Below are 20,076 nucleotides of genomic sequence, written 5' to 3' on the forward strand. Positions count from 1 at the left end.
AATTTTGAGAGACTGTTGCAACATGTTTGTCTCATTAGGCCCAGTGAGTAAAGTTAAAATTTTCACAAAAGAATTTAAATTTAAGAACACATGGGCCAGAATCCTCGGGTCGGCGAGCGGGGCGCGGACTCGGCTCACCAACGTGTAAAATGACACGCGGTGACGTCAGGCATGTGTCCCGATGTCACCGCCCATCATTCAGGTCCTCAGTTCGGTGGGCGCGCACTGGAGTTGGCTGCGCGCTCACCAAACTGTCAAAAGCCTATTAAGGCCATTTAAATACCAATTAAAATAATTAATGGAGCTGCCCGCCCAACCTTAAGGTTGTTGGGCAGGCGAAGAGCCCAGGCGGCCTTCGCGTTTATCACGAAACCTCATCCACGGGTGGGACGAGGTTTCATGAAGGCTTGTCAAGTTTAATTAAAAATTTTAAATAAATTCATTGACCTGTCCCAGCTCATGTGACACTGTCACATGAGGGGACATGTGTTAAATTTGTTTTCTTTAATTTTTAAATAAATTTTAATCATCTCGCTGAAGCAGCTCTGTGCCTCAGGGAAATTTCTGCGCTCCTTTGCATGCATGCGCAAAAGACCCTGACTCTCTCTCCCCCTCTTCTCTCCTCCTCCTCCTCCTCCCGCCCCCCACCAGCACAGGGAGCGCTCAGCGTGATCGGCTGTGCACCCGGCCGTGCCCGCTCCTGCCCAAACCCCCCCCACCATGTGAGGTTAGTGTGTCCATTAATAATATAATAGTGAAAGTTACTGTTCCCCTGTATTTGTTTTGCTTTTGGTGCAGTGACTCCCCCCACTCCTGCTCATCAACAAGAGAGACACCCCCGCCCCCCCCACCTCCTGACCCAGTCAAGCAACTCCAAGTACCCACACCAAGTCTGAAGCATTGAAGCAGGGTCAGACCATGCAAAAGTTTGGGATGCAGTGTTCTAGGAGATACTCCAAAAGAAGACGAGCATGTTTGCTTTTGTGTCATTCCACACTAGCTTACGGGAAGTACCTACCCTGTTTGAATCAGAGCTTCAGCACGTTTATTACTTATTCTAAATGAAATGCCACATGATAATGTTTTGTCAATTTGTTTGTGCCTTTACTGTTAATGAATTTCAAATGCAATTACTTCTTGTTTTCAGCACTTTGAGAAGTGGCCCAAGCATTTGCCCATCGTGGCACATGCTGAAAAACAAACTGTAGCAGCCATTTTAATGGTTGCTCAGTTGTACCAGAGACCAGTTCACATTTGCCATGTAGCTAGAAAGGAGGAGGTAAGAATCCATACTTGCTTTATCAAAATTACCACATAAGAATTCACTCCAACTATATATATTTATTGTTACAAAATATTAAACTTTAATGTTACAAATTTGCATTTCTGATTTTTTAAAACTAATATTTTAGCCATTTTTGTGCTATAACCATTCTCTGGTTTTATATTTTCCCCTGGTATTCAGGGATGAGAAATTTCCGCCACTTGGTGCATTTCTGATATTGGTGTTTCTGAAATCCGCCGTTTTAAATATACGTTTCAACCTTCGGGGCTAGTATGAGGCTTAAAAATAAATTGCAACTCTGCTGTCAGTCAGTGATAGCAGGAGCTGACTGCAGACCTGTGATTATGGGAGCAGCGAGCGTGCGTTAGAAAATATTAATTTTTTTTTTACATCCACGGAATATGGGTGTCGCTGACAAGGCCAATATTTATTGCGCCTCCCTAATTGTTGCTCCAGAAGGTGGCTCAGATGATTTTTGGATTGCTGGGCATTTCAGAGGGCAGTTAAGAGTCAGCCACATTGCTGTGGATCTGAAGTCACATAAAGGACGTTAGTGAACTAGGTGGGTCTTTATGTCAATCCAATAGTTTCATGATCACTAGCTTTTTTTTATTCCAGATTTACTTAATTGAATTTAAATTGCCCAGCTGCCATGGTGGGATTTGAACTTGTGTCTCCGGATCATTTGTCCAGGCCACTGGCTTACTAGTCCTGTAACACTACCACTATGCTACTGTACCCCTGGTGTATTGAAGTATAGTAACCTGGTGCAGTTTTATTAATACAGCTGAAAATGGGTTTATCGCAAAAAGTATTTTTAGTAAATGTCTAGCCCACCACCTGATGTTAAATAATTGGAAATTACTTTTTTTTAGAAAAAAAATATACTGAGCCATTTACTAGTTTCTTTAGTGTACACTAGTCTTTGTTTAAATGTTTAAGAAATTCCTTTACTTCTTAAAATGTGCCTACTGGAGCCTCTGTGTGGGGGAAAAAGTCCTAATTTGACAATCCTCCTAAAACAGACATAATTGTCCAAGATTCAGCATGTTCGTTGCGTTGACCCGGGGCCGTTTCCAGGTTTGTGGGTGGGGCCAGCATCCAGTGCAATGGTTTTAAAGCTGCATTTAAAAAATCAGAGCAACTTGATTTATGTTTGATGTCACTTGCATTTCAAAAAAAAAAATCCCCAGTTTTTTACCCTGGTTTGGCCAATTTCAGGTAAATTGCACCTTGGTGTCATTTCTTTTGCTCTGAGGCAAAATTCAATAAAATTGCATCATACAGAAATCTGTAGAATGGCACTACTAAAATTTCTATATTTTCCTGTTGAATTGTAGAAACAACATACTGATATCAGTTTATTAGGAATAGGAGCAGCAGTGGGCCATTCAGCCCCTCAAGCCTGTCAAGCCAATCAATAGCTGTTCTACTGAGGGATAGTGTCTAATTCATGGAAAGTGGTAAACCTATGGGCTCTTATTTAAAACCATATTAATTCAAATGAGAAAGTAATATTTCACACCAAGTGTTTTTTTTCATGCATCCAGTGCTGTTGAATGGATTTCTTTTATTTCTTACTCACTGAAGCTATAAAGAAGGCGTGAACCCCCCCCCCCCCCACCCCTCCATAAAAGATTTGTGGTTAGTTAAGATCTAAAAGTGACTGAGAAGACAAAAAGGCTTTCTTCAGAGACACAGTTATGTGAACCTTTCTTTCTGTCCAACAGATCCAGATTATTCGAGCTGCAAAACAGAAAGGTGTGCAAGTAACCTGTGAAGTGGCTCCTCACCACCTGTTCTTAAGTGAGGAAGACCTTGAGCGTATAGGCCATGGCAAAGGTCAGGTCAGGCCAATGCTCAGTACCAAAGAAGATGTGAAAGCTCTCTGGGAAAATTTGGACATCATCGACTGTTTTGCAACTGATCATGGTATGTAATGGAGTCAGCACGCTCTCAGTTCTTAAATCATTTTAACCTTTGGGTCACTGGAAGAACCACTGAGAAAATACTATCTGTTTTCAGAAAAATCTTAATCTTTGTGATGAAATACATCATTCTGATTTATTTGCTGTAATCCTTGCAGTTCCCAGTCCCAGGAGATTCCTGTGGGTGAGACTGTACAGAGTTGGTTCAAGCTAAAGCAAGTAACCACACAAATGGCAATATGTAGTAAATGAGCTGAAAAATATTTTTGCTGCCAGATCAGTGTTTTGCATAAAGCTGTTTTCCTCCATGGCATAACTAAAAGTATTGTTTTTTTTTAATAAAAGTTTGACTATTAAAATACTAAATCATGCTCACTAACGATTGCTTCAGTTACAGCAAGAGCTTAAATTATTTTACATTGCTGCAATAGAACTGTTTTTATGTATGGCTCTATGATTAATTCATTGTGGTGCTGTGATCGTTTGTATTTCATTAAAATCTTAAAAGCAAAATTATTTCAAGTATAGGGTTGCTAAAGATATATTTTTTTTAAAACAAGGTATTGATTTAGGGTATTGATTTAGACCCTAAAAAGTACTGGACAAAGTATTTATGTTTTATGGAAATGTTTATTAACATTTCATCTTCATTTCTTTAGCCCCACATTCTGTTGAAGAAAAGAATAGTAATTCACCACCACCAGGTTACCCTGGTTTAGAGACCATGCTGCCCCTACTACTTACCGCCGTTAGTGAAGGCAGACTCACCATTGATGATCTAGTTAAACGACTGTATGAAAATCCCCGTAAGATTTTCTCCTTGCCAGTTCAGGAAAACACCTATGTGGAGGTAGGGCTTGAACTTTGAGAAATCTTGCCTTTGAAGTTGTATTGTAGAGAACTTTTTTTTTAAAATGTGTGTGATGTGTTCATTCAAGTACAATCTAAGGTTCTCTTTTTATAAGAGGGTAGGAATGTATGATGATCGAAAAGTCGTCTCCTGTTCACCAATGAAATCCCTAAACCATCTTGTCTTTGCATTACAACCAACCATTTGCACACTACATTACAGTCATAGCCTGGCAAATAAATTCTGACCATTTGCCTTGGCGCACCCCACATATGAGCACATGCGCCATTACACTCCTGTAATTGCTTTGATGGAAAGCAGATGATTGTTAAATGGTTTAGTGATAACATGATACAATAGGAGGCATAATGAAAGTGCTAGTTACAGAGAATTTGTGAAATATTGATGGTGAGGGTATGGTTCAGGGAGAAATGGAAGCAGGAAAAGCTGGCAAAGCAAATCGGCTGTAGCAGCTCAGGTTCCAAAAAGGAAGTTGGAGATCTCTGCACCAGTATGGTGTTTTCACTGAGATTCCCAGCGTAAGCACCAATATGCTCACCTCCCTTCTGCACCACTGCCACTTGCTGAAAAGTCAAGACACTCCTCCTGCATTGCCAACGTACACTGGTGAAGAGAAAATCTCAGCTAAAGTGAAGGTCTGAAATTAAAGTCTGTATTAAGGCCAGACGGCTGCAAAGAGGTAATAGAACAAAGATGGATTTCAATTTATGCAGGGACCCTCCCAATCATCTGCAATAACTTTGTAAGCAGAGCCACGGAAATTGAACAGCTTGCTCTGTTTTCTGCATTTCTATGACTCTTACCAAAGCTATGGTGGATAAATGGAAAAACCCCTGTAGAAATTCAGCTCCAAAGTGGTGCTCCTTGAACCTATGTTGAATTTAAAAAGCCAAAGACTGAGCCGTTGAGAATGGGAGAGCGATAGGTAGTTGAAGTGTTACAGGGAGCGCCATTTGTGCTTGCAGAATGCGGGTGTTCTTTAGAGTGGTCACATAACCTGCATATGATTGTCACCATGTCAAGGATCATGAGCAGTGGGCATAGTTTGGAAATTGTTGGAAATGGTGGAAGATATTGATCCATTGAATACCGAAGCTGATGGGTTGGAAGGAGAGGACAAAGGGAAACTTATTATAGTTTTTTTAACCACAAAGAGCAGAAACATGGAAATAGGAGAGTCCTGTCTGCTATGGCAGGGTGTTTAATCGGTTGAGTAAAAAGAACATTTCAGAAGCCCAGATGTGAAAGTTGACATTGTTGTGTTACGATCAGTGTATAATCCGTGGACGCCTTCTGACTTGTGTACTGGAAGTCCACAATTCTATGTATTAAAGGCATTTTAGTTAGGAAACTTTGACAAGGTGCCGCACAGGAGGCTGCTCAGTAACATAAGAGCCCATGGTGTTAGAGGCAAGGTATTAGCATGGATTGAAGATTGGCTGTCTGGCAGGAGGCAGAGAGTGGGGATAAGGGGGTCCTTCTCAGGATGGTGGCCGGTGACTAGTGGAGTTCCGCAGGGGTCAGTGTTGGGACCACAACTTTTCACTTTATACATTAATGATCTAGATGAAGGAACTGAGGGCATCCTGGCTAAGTTTGCAGATGATATAAAGATAGGTGGAGGGACAGGTAGTATTGAGGAGGTGGGGAGGCTGCAGAAGGATTTGGACAGGTTAGGAGAATGGGCAAAGAAGTGGCGGATGGAATACAATGTGGGGAAGAGTAAGGTCATGCACTTTGGTAGGAAGAATAGAGGCATAGACTATTTTCTAAATGGGGAGAGAATTCAGAAATCTGGAGTGCAAAGGGACTTGGGAGTCCTAGTCCAGGATTCTCTTAAGGTTAACTTGCAGGTTGAGTCGGTAGTTAGGAAGGCAAATGCAATGTTGGCGTTTATTTCAAGAGAACTAGAATATAAAAGCAGGGATGTGCTTCTGAGGCTTTATAAGGCTCTGGTCAGACCACATTTAGTATATTGTGAGGAATTTTGGGCCTCGTATCTCAGGAAGGATGTTCTGGCCCTGGAGAGGGTCCAGAGGAGGTTCACAAGAACGATCCCAGGAATGAAAGGCTTAACTTATGAGGAACATTTGAGGACTTTGGGTCTATATTCAATGGAGTTTAGAAGGATGAGGGGGGATCTGATTGAAACTTACAGAATACTGAAAGGCCTGGATAGAGTGGACGTGGGGAAGATGTTTCCATTAGTAGGAGAGACTAGGACCTGAGGGCACAGCCTGAGAGTAAAGGAAAGACCTTTTAGAACAGAGATGAGGAGAAACTTCTTTAGCCAGAGAGTGGTGAATCTATGGAATTCATTGCCACAGAAGGCTGTGGAGGCTAGGTCATTGAGTGTATTTAAGACCGAGATAGATAGGTTCTTGATTGGAAAGGGGATCAAAGGTTATGGGGAAAAGGTGGGAGAAAGGGGTTGAGAAACTTATCAGCCATGATTGAATGGCGGAGCAGACTCGATTGGCCGAATGGCCTAATTTCTGCTGCTATGTCTTATGGTCTTATGGAAACATGAGAGAAGTGTACCAGATCTGCTCTCTCAGTTACCAATCTAAATTGGAGCAGCGCACAAAGCACAGAAATTGCTCCTTCATTCAGTTCGGCATAGACTGCTGTGAGCTCCTGCTTTGTAAGATGACCATCTATCTCACCTAGTTAATGTTAACATGAGGATGTAATAGTGTTGGAAGCAGTTCAGAGAAGATTTACTAGACTAATTCCTGGGATGGGCGGGTCGTCTTATGAGGAAAGGCTGGACAGGCTAGGCTTGTATCTGCTGGAATTCAGGAAAGTAAGAGATGGCTTGATTGAAACATATAAGATCCTGTCTTGTCAGGGTGGATGTGGAAAGGATGTTTTTCCTAATGGGAGAATCTAGAACTAGGGGGTCACAGTTTAAAAATAGAGGGGTTGCCCATAAGGCAGAGATTGAGGAGAATTTTTTTCTGAGGATCGTGAGTCTTTGGAATTCTCCCCCTCAAAAGGTGGTGGAAGCTGAATCTTTGAATGTTTTTAAGGCAGAACTAGATGGATTCTTGAGAAGTGGAGGGTGGGGTGGTGAAAGGTTATCGGGGGTAGGTGGGAATGCGGAGTGAGGTTAAAATCAAATCAGCCTTGATCTTATTAAATGGTGGAGCAGGCTCAAGGGGCCAAGTGGCCTACTCCTAATTCGTATGTTCATATGTGTATTTTAGCCTGTCAGAAATCCTGGTGGAACATTGGGAAGTTGATGAATTGGAATTCCTGGTAATTAAGGTCCCACTGTACTCCCAGGTTTTTCTGTGTTCTCAACTACTAGAGTCAGTGTACCAAAGATTTTAAGAACCTTACAATGGACATCGTTGGAAGCCTTAAAAAAAATTGTTTAAATTGTAAGGAAGGCCAACCGAGAATGAATTGTTAAAACTGCAGAATAATTTAGTAGTAGACCACAGAGAGGCTTAAAAGTACATGACTGAATAGTAAGCCTAACTTGTTCAAAACATTAATTAAAAATCAAGATTTTAGTCATATTTTGCATAAGGAGTAACTTGCTGTATGAGAAGCTTAAAACTTAAGTATTGGAGCTCTCGGTGGCTCAATTTTGATTCGATGCAATTTTAATGCTCTGGATGCATTACAGGTTGATTTGGAGCAAGAATGGACTATCCCAAACCACATGCAGTTCACAAAGTCCAAATGGACACCATTTGAAGGAAAGAAGGTGAAGGGAAAAGTCAGGCGAGTTGTATTGAGAGGCGAAGTGGCCTACATTGATGGACAGGTAATGTTCAAAGATTTTCTAAAATAGGTACCCTAAATTCTTGCTAGCATTTGCTACATTATCACGTGACAATGTGGCAGTTCGTGTTTTTGTGCTGAACTTCATCTTGATGCACAGAATGATACGTTCCATGCAAATACTGCCAGAAAACATTTGTCCATTTCCCTCTTTAACACAAGAGATTGTAAAATCATGAGCATTGGCAGTTTGTATTTCTGTTTTATTTATTGTGTTGACCAAGCTTGTACTTCTGAAAACTTTTAGGTCTAACTGAAATGTCTAATTTTGTAAGTGGAATGTTTTAGGAGCTGTTTGTAGAATTGTTTAAGTACTTCATATCTCTCTCCCCTGTCTCCTCCCCTCTTGCCTCCAACAATAAGTCTGAGGAGCTCTTGGACTTTTGTCACTAAGATTGAGAGTATCCAATCAGTCGCCTTTGCCCCTTCCTTCCCTTTCCATTGCCCGCTGGACAAATCCCCCAGCCCTGAACTCCTATATCTTTCGTTTCTCTTCTGTCTCCCATCATGCCCTATCCAAGTTCATCTTGTCCATGGCACTCACCACCTGCTCCCTTGGCACTATTCCCACTGAAATGCTGACGACCCAACTTCCCTTCCTGATTGGCATGTTAGCCAGTGTTGTTAACAGTTCTCTCTCTTCAGGTGTTGTCCCCTCCTATTTCTCATCTACATGCTGCCCCTTGGGTGACATCATCTGAAAACGCAGTGTTGGTTTTCACATGGACGCTGACAATACCCAGCTCCACCTCACTGCCACCTCCTGCAACTACTCCACAGTCGTTACATTATCAAAATGCTTATCCAGCATCCCATACTGGATGAGCAGAAACTTCTTCAATTAATTATTGGGAAGTCAGAAGCCATTCTCTTCAGTCTCCCTTCCTAACTCCCTTTCCTAGCCACTGACTCCATCTTTCTGCCTGGCAACTTTCTAAGAATAAACCTGTCCATTTGTAATCTTGGTTTCACATTTGACCTCAAGATCAACTTCTGACCACATGTCCACACCATCACTAATACCACCTCTGTACTTTTCTCCCCTATCTCAGCTTATCAGCTGCTGAAACTCTCATTCATACCTTGGTTGCCTCTGGATTTGACTACTTCAATGCACTTATTGCTGGTCTCCCACATTCCACCCTGCATTAACTTGAGGTAACCCAAAACTTTGCTGCCTTTGTCTTAACTTGCACCAAATTCCATTCAACCATCACTCCTAAGCTTACTGTCCTACACACTCCCAGATAAGCAAGCCTTGATTTTAAAGTTTTAGTCCTTGTTTTCAAATTCCCCCATGGCCTTGCCCCTCCCTATCTCCAGCCCTACAACCGTAGAACATATCTGCACTCATCTAGTTCTGGCCTCTTGAGTATTCTTGCTTTTTAATTCCTCCACCATTGGTGGCTGTATCTTCAGCTTCCTAGATGCCAAGCTCTGGAATATCCTCCCAACACCTCTCTACTGCTCTTCCCTCCTTTTAAGACATTCCTTTGGTCAAACGTTTGGTTATCTGCCCTAATATCACCTGAAATGCCTTGGTGCCACATTTATTTTTATATAACACTCCTGTGAAGCACCACAGGACGTTTTATTATGATAAAGGCACTACGGAAATACAAGTTCTTGTTGTTTACCTTCTACTGTTGGTATTTAGCTTGGCTCATGGATTCTGTGTTTTTAAAAATAGCAACTTGAACCTTGTCCCTGTTGATTTGAACCAGCTGCCAGGTTCATAGAAACAGCTGAGACAACTTTTTTTTTCTTTTGTGATGTTAACTCATATTGTTGCTATTCCATCGACTCCAATCTTGATTCCTCACTATCACAGATTGTGGATTTACAAAAAACCTCAATCTGTCCGAGAATTAGACAGAATTGAGTTGACTGTAGAGATAATAGTCACATAATTATAACTGATAGGAAATTTCCTATCAGCTGCTTGATTTCTGCTATAAACTTTGTCAGACTACATAAATCCATTATTTCATTAACAATGATGGAATGGCCACTTTATTTGTTCCTAACCTGCGCACTGCACCTACTGGTGGCCTTGTTGAGATATGGCCTGAGCTGTTCGGAATGAAATGTAAGCATTTTTAAAAACAAACCTTCAAATCATTGTACTAACATATTGGTGATTGCTAATTAGCCACCAGAGATTTTTCAGAGATTCTAAATTTAGGAACGAGGCTATCTGTAATAGATCAAGAATACAGTAAAATTCAGGGAAGGTGAGTTTTATTTTCGACTAAAAAGAGGTAACAAGAGCAAAGCATCGTTGATAGAGCTACAGTTGGAAGCAACACACTGGCCTTGGGAGGTTGAAGAATCAGGCCAGTTGCTATCCATTTCATTCCTGCCAGGAAAATATTTGTAGGCGGACAGTAACTCAGGCCAAAATTGTTCTTACTGTAAGTTGCCTATTACCACTGGCTGTTTAATCACATGTGCATACTGGCCACTTGGATGAAATATTGGAGAGTCAGCAACATCACTGGAAACTTGAATCATATGAATCATATCGTTTGGAGAAGTATGGAGGATCTACTACTAGGTTTCAGGTGGAAGCTGCAATAGAATGGCCAAAGCAAAGGTTTTTGAATAAAACTAAGTAATGTGTCCATGGGAACCTTATCTGGTGATGCCAACTGAAGCTCTGGGTTGCAATGACAGTCAATTACTTGAATTAATCTTACTCCTTTTAAAGTAGTCTCTGTACCCGGTGCTTCATAACAATAAACCAGGCATCATTATATAAAAACAAATCAAGAGCGATATGCAAAAAGCTGCTGAAAGAGCGAGCTCTGATGATTCACTTAAAAGCAGGCTAATAGGTATGATGTATGAGTGGATTAGACAGGAAATTCTAGACAATAGGTCCAAACTAGCTGAATCGCCTGCCACTAATAATGGACACAAGGAGGAAGGGAGAGTGTGGCAGAGGCCTGAGTTGAAGGACCAAAGGGAACTTGCAGCACCAGGTTCCAAAATTGGGGTTGGAGCAAGGCCATTCAAGCGCTTCTAGATGAAGACAAGAATTTTGAGCTCCATGCTTTAAGCGGTGGGGAGTCGATGGATTTTGACCCAAAAAAAGTGGAATTTATTGCAAGGGTGGCAAAATGTTGGTTTTTTGAAGGTGAGGTAGCACTTTTGAAGGGCAGTGGTGCATGAGCATTAAAGCAAAGAAAGATACTTGAGTGGCATGGGGATCGAGGGAGCAGGAGGATTAAATTGCAATATAGTGCCAATATAGGAGAATGTAATGGGGTTGGGGGAAGTTGGGGATGGTCAGGACTGAGATGAGGATATGTGAATGGGAAGGCAAAGGCAGTTACATAGAAAGCTTTGAATTGAAAAACTAAACTGTCTGGACTTGATGTTCGACGTAAAATTAATGTTTGGAGGGTGGTTAGTCATCGAGAAGAAGCGTTTTGGGTTGCCTTGTTTTCTTTGGGTTGATTCTGAAGCAGTAAGAGGAAGGCAGATGGAGACTGATATGAGGTTTGAGGTGGTCAGCTGGATCTGGTCATGGGAAAATGGACCAATCATGCAGCAGGCACACTAAATTCAGCAGATTTGTGTAGAGAAGGGCAGGGAAAGGTAAGTATGACTGGCTTCATGAAGGTAACGTATATAGCCTGTAGAAGACAGGTAGGTGCCAGGATGGGTTTAGAGTGGTTTATAAAGCATTTATTATCCTAGGCTTTCTTAATAAAAGCATAGAGTACAAGAACAAGGAGGTGATGTTTAATTTACGTAAGACACTAGTTCGATCTCAGCTGAAGTATTGCGTCCCTTCTGGGTGCCACACTTAAAAAGGATATGAAGACAATGGAGAGAGTTCATGAGAATGACTCCAGAGATGAGGAACTTCAGTAATGAAGATCAATTGGAGAAGTTAGGGCTGTTTTCCTTGTTTGGGGGAATGGGAGTTGTGGAAAGAAGGCTGAGAGGCGATTTGATAGATGCACTCAAAATCATGAGGGATCGGACAGAGTAGATAGGGGAAAAAAACTTGCAATTTGCAAAAGGATCGAGAAGGAAAGGGCACAAATTTAAAGTAATTGGCAAAAGAAGCAAAAGCGATATGAGGAAAAACTTTTTCATGCACCGAGTGGTTAAGGTCTAGAATGCACTGCCTGAGAGAATGGTGGAGGCAGGTTCAATACAAAAGGGAATTAAACTGTTATCTGAAAAGGAAGAATGTGTGGGGTTAAGGAGAATGGCACTAAGTGAATTGCTCACTCGGAGTGCTGGTGTAGACATGATGGACCAAATGGCTGCCTCCTGCACTGTAACAATTCTGTGAAGACAGGATAGGCTAGTGTTATGGTCAGGTGAGGAGGGGTAGGATGGCTCCCCTCTTTTTCCACCCCTCGTTTGACTAAAACAGGTTTATTTCAAAAGACATGTTTGCCAATTCTGAGAGCGTTTAAGTGTTTACATGCTGTGACTTTAAAAGACACAAACAGACAGGTTAACCTTGAGGTTTTCAAAAAGAAAAGAGGGGTGTATTTATTGTACTTAACCCAGTCTAAGAAAACTAACAATCTCCAATTTCAACACATAAACACCAATAAATTACAGAGTGGAAAAATAGTTTAAGTCATACTTTAAAGTCCAATAAAGATTAAAGTGATGACCTCATAGGTTGATGACTTGGGTGGATCCAAGCTGTGCTCAGTTGTCCTGCTAGTTTTGGCATTGAGGTAGTTTAAAGATGTAGACAGACAATTTATTTGTTCTTCTGGAGACGGCAGCTGCTGGTTAAAATCTCTGCAGCATGTGGATAGGTAAATAGCAGACGGGGTTTGAGCTTGCAAGATGGGTGGAAAGAAAGATCTAGGCCCACACAGGGGTCTTGCCATTTCGGCGTCTTTTTTGCTTTTGTCTCCGTCTGGTGAAAACAGTTCCTTAAACACAAAATAAGTTAGCTGACTTGTCACGTGATCCCCTCTCTCTCTCCAGCTGACCAGTGACCCAAATATGGTCATGGCTAGTGGATTTCAGGTGGATGGTTCCGACTTGATTAGACTATTACTGGGGTGGATTCCTTTCTCAGCCAAAGTTCATTGTCTGAAGTGATTACATCTAATGCATGGTCCTCCACCCAAGTGATTGCCAGGACTTTCTGTGAATGGGTTAGGAGATGATCCCGTTCATACTCCTTCCAGGTAATTGTCTCTGGGTTTTTCTAGGCAGGTTGGCTCCACTTAATGGCTTTAGAATTTATCGTGTATAGTTATCCAAATTTCAGCCACCTTAGAAGCTGTGGTTTCAAGTCACTGGAATGTGGCTTTAGCTTTTTTAAAATTCAATCAGTGGTTTTGAACCAGTAAATTCATAAAGTCATTTTTTTTATATAAAGCATGGCTTCATAACATTATAAAGTGTTTTGGATTATCTCTTTAATTGGAATCAATATTAAAAACAAAAAAAACCACCTCGGTGGTTGTGATATTTTAATAGCTACTTTTAAAAACCCCATTTCTAAATGTTTTGCATATTATCGTTAATCTTTACCTTTAATCTTGCAATTTGTTGCAAGTACATCTTATGGCTCAGTTCTGCAATAATACTCCACAGTATGAAAATGTATTTGATTCTAATCTGTAATTACAGGTATTGGTTCCCCCTGGTTATGGACAGGATGTGAGGGCCTGGCCCTTGGGTGTCCCATTGCCGCCACCATTAACTACAGTAAAAGTAAGGCTTCGATACCAGTGCAATCTGTTTTGATAATTAACTTTTTCTGTGCTTTTTTAAAAAAAGTGTGGTCAAGTTTTAAAATGTTGTCATTTAAGGATGCACCTTCTGCTGATCCCTTGTGTTATGTTCTTTTCAGTGGACAGGTGTTAGCCAATGTAAGGCAATAACCAGTGTTAATCGGTAGACAAAAGTCTAGTGTTGCACTTCTGCGCTATCTTTGTGGTGTTCTGAAAGCACATTTTTCATACGAACAGATTAAAAGACAGTGAGGTCCATCAAGCTGCTTGCAAACAGTTAATGCTATTAAGCGATGACTTCCAGTAAACCCTCTGACTTGTAATCATGCAATCTCCTGAAAAAGGTAAAACGAAGCTTGAAAAAGACCCTAGGCGAATTCCGAGGTTGTGTGGGGGGAATGGAGCAGAGGAATCTGCAATTTCCCTTCCACCCCTGAAGACTGTCAGAACAACTTTAGAGGTACAAGTGCATACACAACATCCCACCTACCTTTCATGAGTAGTGATATTAGCCCCAGTATGGAAGTCGTTCACCTCTTTGAACAGTTGCAGCAAATCCCTTCCTAACTGAAATGGACAGGCTGGTGTAAAGCAGTCGAAGTGCAGATAACTATGTAAAGGGAAACCTCCTAGCAGCAAATGCAGCACTCCCTTGGTATTGTACTTAAGTGTTGGACATGATTATTGGTTTCAAGTAACATGCTATAGCCTTTACAGTACTAAAACATGAGGCATTGCATTGTTTCTCAATGATTTTCATAGTTGGTTTTTAAGATTTCTAATTTTCGGTTAATTTGCCTGATAGGTAATTAATTATCTAATAATGTACGTGCTCATGCTACACTTATTTTTTAAGACCCCAGAGCATTCAAAACACCCTACTCAAACTGAAACAGTCCGAACCAGAGCAGCAAGCCCTCGCAGGTTGGCAAGCAGTGGTCCTGCTGTGGATCCCAGGCTCCATCTTCCTCCAAGGATCCATCGCTCTTCTGACCCTGGACTTCCAAATGGTACATTTTTTTTCCATCTTTTAGGTGTGATTTAGCCTGGTCTTCTGCAGTTCAACTTTCACTCGTGTTGATGCATTTAACTGTAAGATCACTAGATGGCCTGGTAATTTTTTAGCTCTTCTGGGCTGATTAATAATATTAAAATAAATTATTCCCAAATTTATACAATTCTATACATACATACTATTTACTGCGATGCTGAAGTTCATTCTCCCAGCTTATACGTGGTCATCAAAGTTGCATCATATATTTAGCCTATTTTTAAAAAAAATACAGACGGATGGCTTTCATGTCATCAGTTGTGGTCTATTTTGCAAATAACATATTTCATTATTTGCTATTTACCATTCTTAGCCTTCACCCCACAGTTTTAAAAATATAGCCATCATGCAAACAGAATATCCTGATTTATGCAGATCTTAACAAAAATTCTAGTAAGTTCTGAGCATACCACTTAACAATCTATAGAATGTATGATATACAATGGCCCTGCTGCTATTGCCTCTTAATCTAAGAATCTGAGTTCCCAATTGCTTTCAGTATCATTGCATGATGAGCTTGTTTGAAGGTCGTCTATAAGTCAATTTGTAACTCAGCACCATTTTGGTGGCTTTTCAAATGTTTGTCTTGTGCTAACTTGTGTTTTTTAATAGACTAACTGATCAGGTGTGTGGTGATGTTATTGTGTTTCGAATTTGAATGGTGTTTTGGCCTCAGTCTACCTAGCAAGAAGACGAGACCTCTGATAAATGATTTGCCTATTTTACTGCATAAGTTATTCAGTTAATCATGGTTAGTACAGTGGCAGTGTTATCAATCTTTAATGTTCTCAGTACATTGTTAGGAGCCTCACAAATTTTTTAGTAACTTTTTTTTACATTTTTTTTTAAAAAGCTCAAAGTATAAGAGCATCAAATTCTGGTCTACTTTTTAAAAACAACTCCTGATTGTTCTATTTCCCTCCCTAGTGGCTAAGTATGAAATTCAATTAATGGATTAGAAACTTCACACTTCAGCTAACACTTTAGCCTTTGCTCTCAATCTACAACTTGGAATCTTGTTGAGTTTGGAATGAGCTAATTGCTTGCATAAGTAATCTTTTTTGTGATTTATCAAATTTTTTTTAACAATCCGAGCACCTCAAATGGTCTTTTGATTCCATTAACTGTGCATTTGTCTCCCGAATAGTGTCAGTCATGCTCTGTTAAATATTGCATCAAACCACTTTTTTTAAAGAAAAAAGTCAACCAGTTGTATCACAAACAGGTGAAAACTTTAAACACAGTTGCTGCAAATGTTTTGGTAAAATGTAAGTGCTTTCTTTTCAATTCCCTTAGCTAAGAATCTATCAAGTAGTGAAAACTTTGCCATATTGATGGTCAGTTACTGAACACAAACAAGAATACAAACAAATTCCCATAAGGGCCCATGTCTTCCTGCAGTTTTGACATTAAAGAATGCTTTCTGACGTTAATCGTGGGTCTCATGGATGCTTGTGGTCGTGCTCCGCTGTAATTTAAATATATTACCTAGTTCCCTCTGGTCAGCACATGAAAAAAATGTTATATTGCAGAGCATGCTTGGCTGTTCTGATCTGGATTGCTTGATTCAATTAATGACTGACTTTTTGCTGCTTCTGCATGCTTTGATTTAAACAGCTGAAGGAGAATACAAGGAAAAACCAGTCAAGAAATTCATCGAACAAGGTGTGAATTGCAGTTTCTGATTTAAAATTCAACACTCCGGAATGTTCAGAAGTTAGAATTGATTATTTTGTAATCTGTTTAAATTGATTTGGGTATCAGATCATTCTAACAATTTAAATGAAAGCAAAATACTGCAGATGCTGGAAATCTGAAATAAAAACAGATAGAAACGCCAGGTCTGGTATCATCTGTGGAGAGAGATAGGGTTAACGTTTCGGGTCTGATGAAAGGTCACAGACTTGAAACATTAATTCTGCTCCTCAATCCCAACAATTGCCCTCTTAAAACATTATTTTGGGTCCTTTCCTGAATTTTATTTTTAAAAGTTCTGTTTGACTTTGTAAGTATTTTGGAGAAAAGTACTAAACCTGCTACCTTGAATGTGGTGATACTAATATTCTGAAATGTCTGCATGTTACCAGACTGTATAGCATTGAGACATTATAGAAATATGATTGATAGAACTTGAATAATTCTGCTGTTGTAATAAATGTTACTGTTTTAATTTAGGGTTTTAATGATTTGCTAAAGGCTTGAGTTGGGCATCCAGTTTACTATCGTGATTTAGTTTACATTTATATGTAAAGGTTTGTGCTTGATTTTTTTTTTCTCTTCGCCCCCTTGCCCACTCAACCCCCAACACATTGCAACAGTTTGCTCAATAAGTCAAACACCGGGTTTTACAGAAATAAAAGCCGAAAATTCTGAAAATTCAGCAGATCAGGCAGCACCTGTGGAGCAAGAAACAGAGTTGACGCCTGTTATCTTTCATCACAACTGGGAAAAGTTAGAAATGTAGACTAGGAGAAGGTCAGAAGAACAAACAGGATAGGTCTGTGATTGGGTAAAAGACAGGAGAGATTAAATGACAGATGAATTGGTGGCGCAGGGCCAAAGGGAGTGGTAATGGACAAAAAGTAACAAAATACCTGTCTAGAAGAGATGTGAATGGTAGAACCATGAATAGCTGCTGTTGGAAAGCAGAAAAATAAGACGGTTAAACCAAAGCCTACAGGAAACAAACTGGGGGCAGCGATTTTCCGATCCCCTCCTGAATCAGGGCAAAGTATACCATACTGCACTGTATAGTCAGTTATTAATAGATTGTGGGAGCAGAGCATGTACAGGACCTGTGTGGTGGATTGTATGGTGGTAACTATAACAGAATAACACTTCCAATGTCTTATGGGCTGATGGCAGTAGCAGAGGCAGCAACGTAATCTATTGGCTATGAACCTGACAGCACTAATTTGTATAATCAATTTGAACAGACACCTCATTTTTAAACTCCAAAATGAAAGTCATGTCTTCCTTCACTTGCAGTGAATGGATTGTGCTTGAAGCTGATAAGTTAATCAGTTTTCAGTTGATATGTTCAAATTAAAATTCAACAACATTGAAGAGTTAGGTGAAAGCTGAATATTTGTTTAATGGCAAAAAGCCAATCGTTTGAACTAATGCTAGAATAACATCTTAACACTTCTTTGTTTTTAATGTGCCAAAGATACCTTTAATCAGGACGGTTATATACATCCTCCTCCAGTTTCGAGGCTTCTGTCACCACAGAATCTTGCAGCCCAGGCTGTCCCTCACCCATACTCCCCTTTGTTACATCCTTTTGTTGGACAGCACGTTCTGTCAGTCAGACAGTTTACTAAGGACCAGGTAATCACTATTTTCATTGCTTTTAATCTGCTTTCTGTTCTCATGCTGAGTTGAGTTGTGTAGTGAAATTGATCATTGATTGACATAAACCTGTTTATAATTGACGAGGACCTTGATGAGGGACTGATATTGCTGTCTTAATGACTTGAGAATTGTGTTGCTTCCCAACATCTAACCAAAATCCAGTTGGCTTTCATACAAAGCAGGTAGACAGACACATTGGGTTCTGCTTGTGGGAGAAAAGAAATTTTGCGCCATCCCAAATTTTTAGATAACTCACCAAGTGATTTCTCAACTTTCTTATTTATTTAACAGTTTTGTGGAGAACTGGCAGCTACTAACGGTTAATGATTTTGCCATTCGTAACTATATAATCATGCAAAACTTTTGTAGTAACTGCTTCACATAGCCCAGGTTTCTTTTTTTTTCTCCTACTTTATTTCAAAAAGCTAAACATTATGATTAGTTTACAGTTAAATTGGAAAAACTGACAATGAATTAACTGTCCAGACGTAAACATTGAGCTTTGGAAAAATAAAAATATACTTTACACAAGGGATAAGTAGCATCCAGGTCTTCACCCTGACACTGCACTGGCATATATTCTCAACACAGCATGTTGACTGACTGCCTAATTGTGTTGTATCTCTATTGCAATTTAACAAACTAATGTCTCCTTTTCAGCAACAGATGCGTATTAGTGATATTTATGACGTGTTCCCACATTACATCATGTCCGGTAGTACATATTTGTAGCTTTCAAATATTGTCCATTGAGCATGCCTTCAATGCTGAAAAGTGATCCTGGAAGAACAGTGGTGTCACTTGATTTGTTTGTAAGTTATTTGAAAGTAGAACAAGTTCTTCTGGTCAGACTAATTGTATAGAATATCTCAGCTGGTTTTTTAGAATATATTTTATAAAATTGTAAATATTCTTGTGATTGGAAATAAGACACCCACGCGCCGCCTTGTCCATTCAAATAGACATCAGAAATAGCAAAGTATTAAGTATCTCACAGTTAGATCTACTTCCACTAACTCAAATGTTAACTTTGGGACCTATTTGAATTATCAGGCATTAGCAGCAGTGGAAGATCTTGTGTGTCACATTGCTGTTAGTCACTGTCCAATCTTCAGTATTGGTTATGGATGGTGCATTAGCACTAGTGTCAGCCTGTGTTTATTTGTCAATTGATATGCTCTCACCACTGCCTCAGCTGTCAGGCTAAGCACGATTTAAGGACCACAGCATCCATATGATCTGTGCACAATCTAAGAGTTTCTGATTTCTGTATTTATTGTAAGTGGAAGATGATCTGCAGCCAAAGAATGAGGAAATTTGATCAATTTCTTGAGAAAGATTAATAAATGGTTTCTTGACTTTTATGTTTTTGGAATGAAGACAATATTGATATTTATTGCTCGTCTCTAGTTACTCTGACAATGTGGTGATTGACCTCTTAAGTGATTTGTTTTAAGCTGAGTGACAAGCTAGGCCACTTAGAGAACATTAAGAGTCAAACATGTAGTTCATTTTCATAAACTTCCTTCCTCTTACCCCTCCGCCTGCCTCTACTACCTGGAATACCGTGCATCGTTACCCCTATTATTGTATCAATTTAGTGTCACCGTGACCTTCGGGAAAAGAATTGAGGTGAGAATTCAAAAGAGGGGCGATAACATTGTGGTAATGTTACTGGACTAGTAACCCAGCGGCTGAGTCTAATTCTTGGCAGACATCAGTTCAAGTCCCACCGTGACAGCTGGGGGAATTTGAATTCAGTTAATAAATCTAGAATAAAATGCAAGTCTCATTAATAATCATGAAACTACTGGATTGTGTTGTATTAACTTATCTGGTTCTCTGATGTCCTTCAGGAGAGAAAATGTGCCTTCCTTACCTGATCTGGCCTACGCATGGCTCCAGATCCACAGCAATGTGGTTGACTCTTAACTGCCTTCAAAATGGTGTAGCAGTCCCCTCTGGACTGAGCAGTTCAAAAAGTCAGCTCACCACCAACTTGTCAAAGGCAATTAGAAATGGGCAATAAATGCTGACTTTGCTAGCGACCCTCACGTCCCAAC

General features: G+C 40.1%; 1 protein-coding gene across 1 annotated transcript in view; it reads left to right on the top strand.

The window, feature by feature from the left end:
• The window catches only part of cad (carbamoyl-phosphate synthetase 2, aspartate transcarbamylase, and dihydroorotase), a 95,003-nt gene that overhangs the window by 58,216 nt on the left and 16,711 nt on the right, over positions 1 to 20,076 (top strand). Inside the window, exons 29-36 of the mRNA XM_078541429.1 lie at positions 1,148 to 1,279; positions 3,016 to 3,217; positions 3,873 to 4,063; positions 7,722 to 7,862; positions 13,505 to 13,588; positions 14,465 to 14,618; positions 16,277 to 16,324; positions 17,829 to 17,989. Of these exons, the coding sequence (XP_078397555.1) occupies positions 1,148 to 1,279; positions 3,016 to 3,217; positions 3,873 to 4,063; positions 7,722 to 7,862; positions 13,505 to 13,588; positions 14,465 to 14,618; positions 16,277 to 16,324; positions 17,829 to 17,989 (1,113 nt within the window). The remainder of the gene's footprint in view (positions 1 to 1,147; positions 1,280 to 3,015; positions 3,218 to 3,872; positions 4,064 to 7,721; positions 7,863 to 13,504; positions 13,589 to 14,464; positions 14,619 to 16,276; positions 16,325 to 17,828; positions 17,990 to 20,076) is intronic.

The sequence above is a fragment of the Cetorhinus maximus genome, chromosome 5 (genome assembly GCF_964194155.1).
Source record: "Cetorhinus maximus chromosome 5, sCetMax3.hap1.1, whole genome shotgun sequence".
Lineage (NCBI taxonomy): Eukaryota > Metazoa > Chordata > Chondrichthyes > Lamniformes > Cetorhinidae > Cetorhinus > Cetorhinus maximus.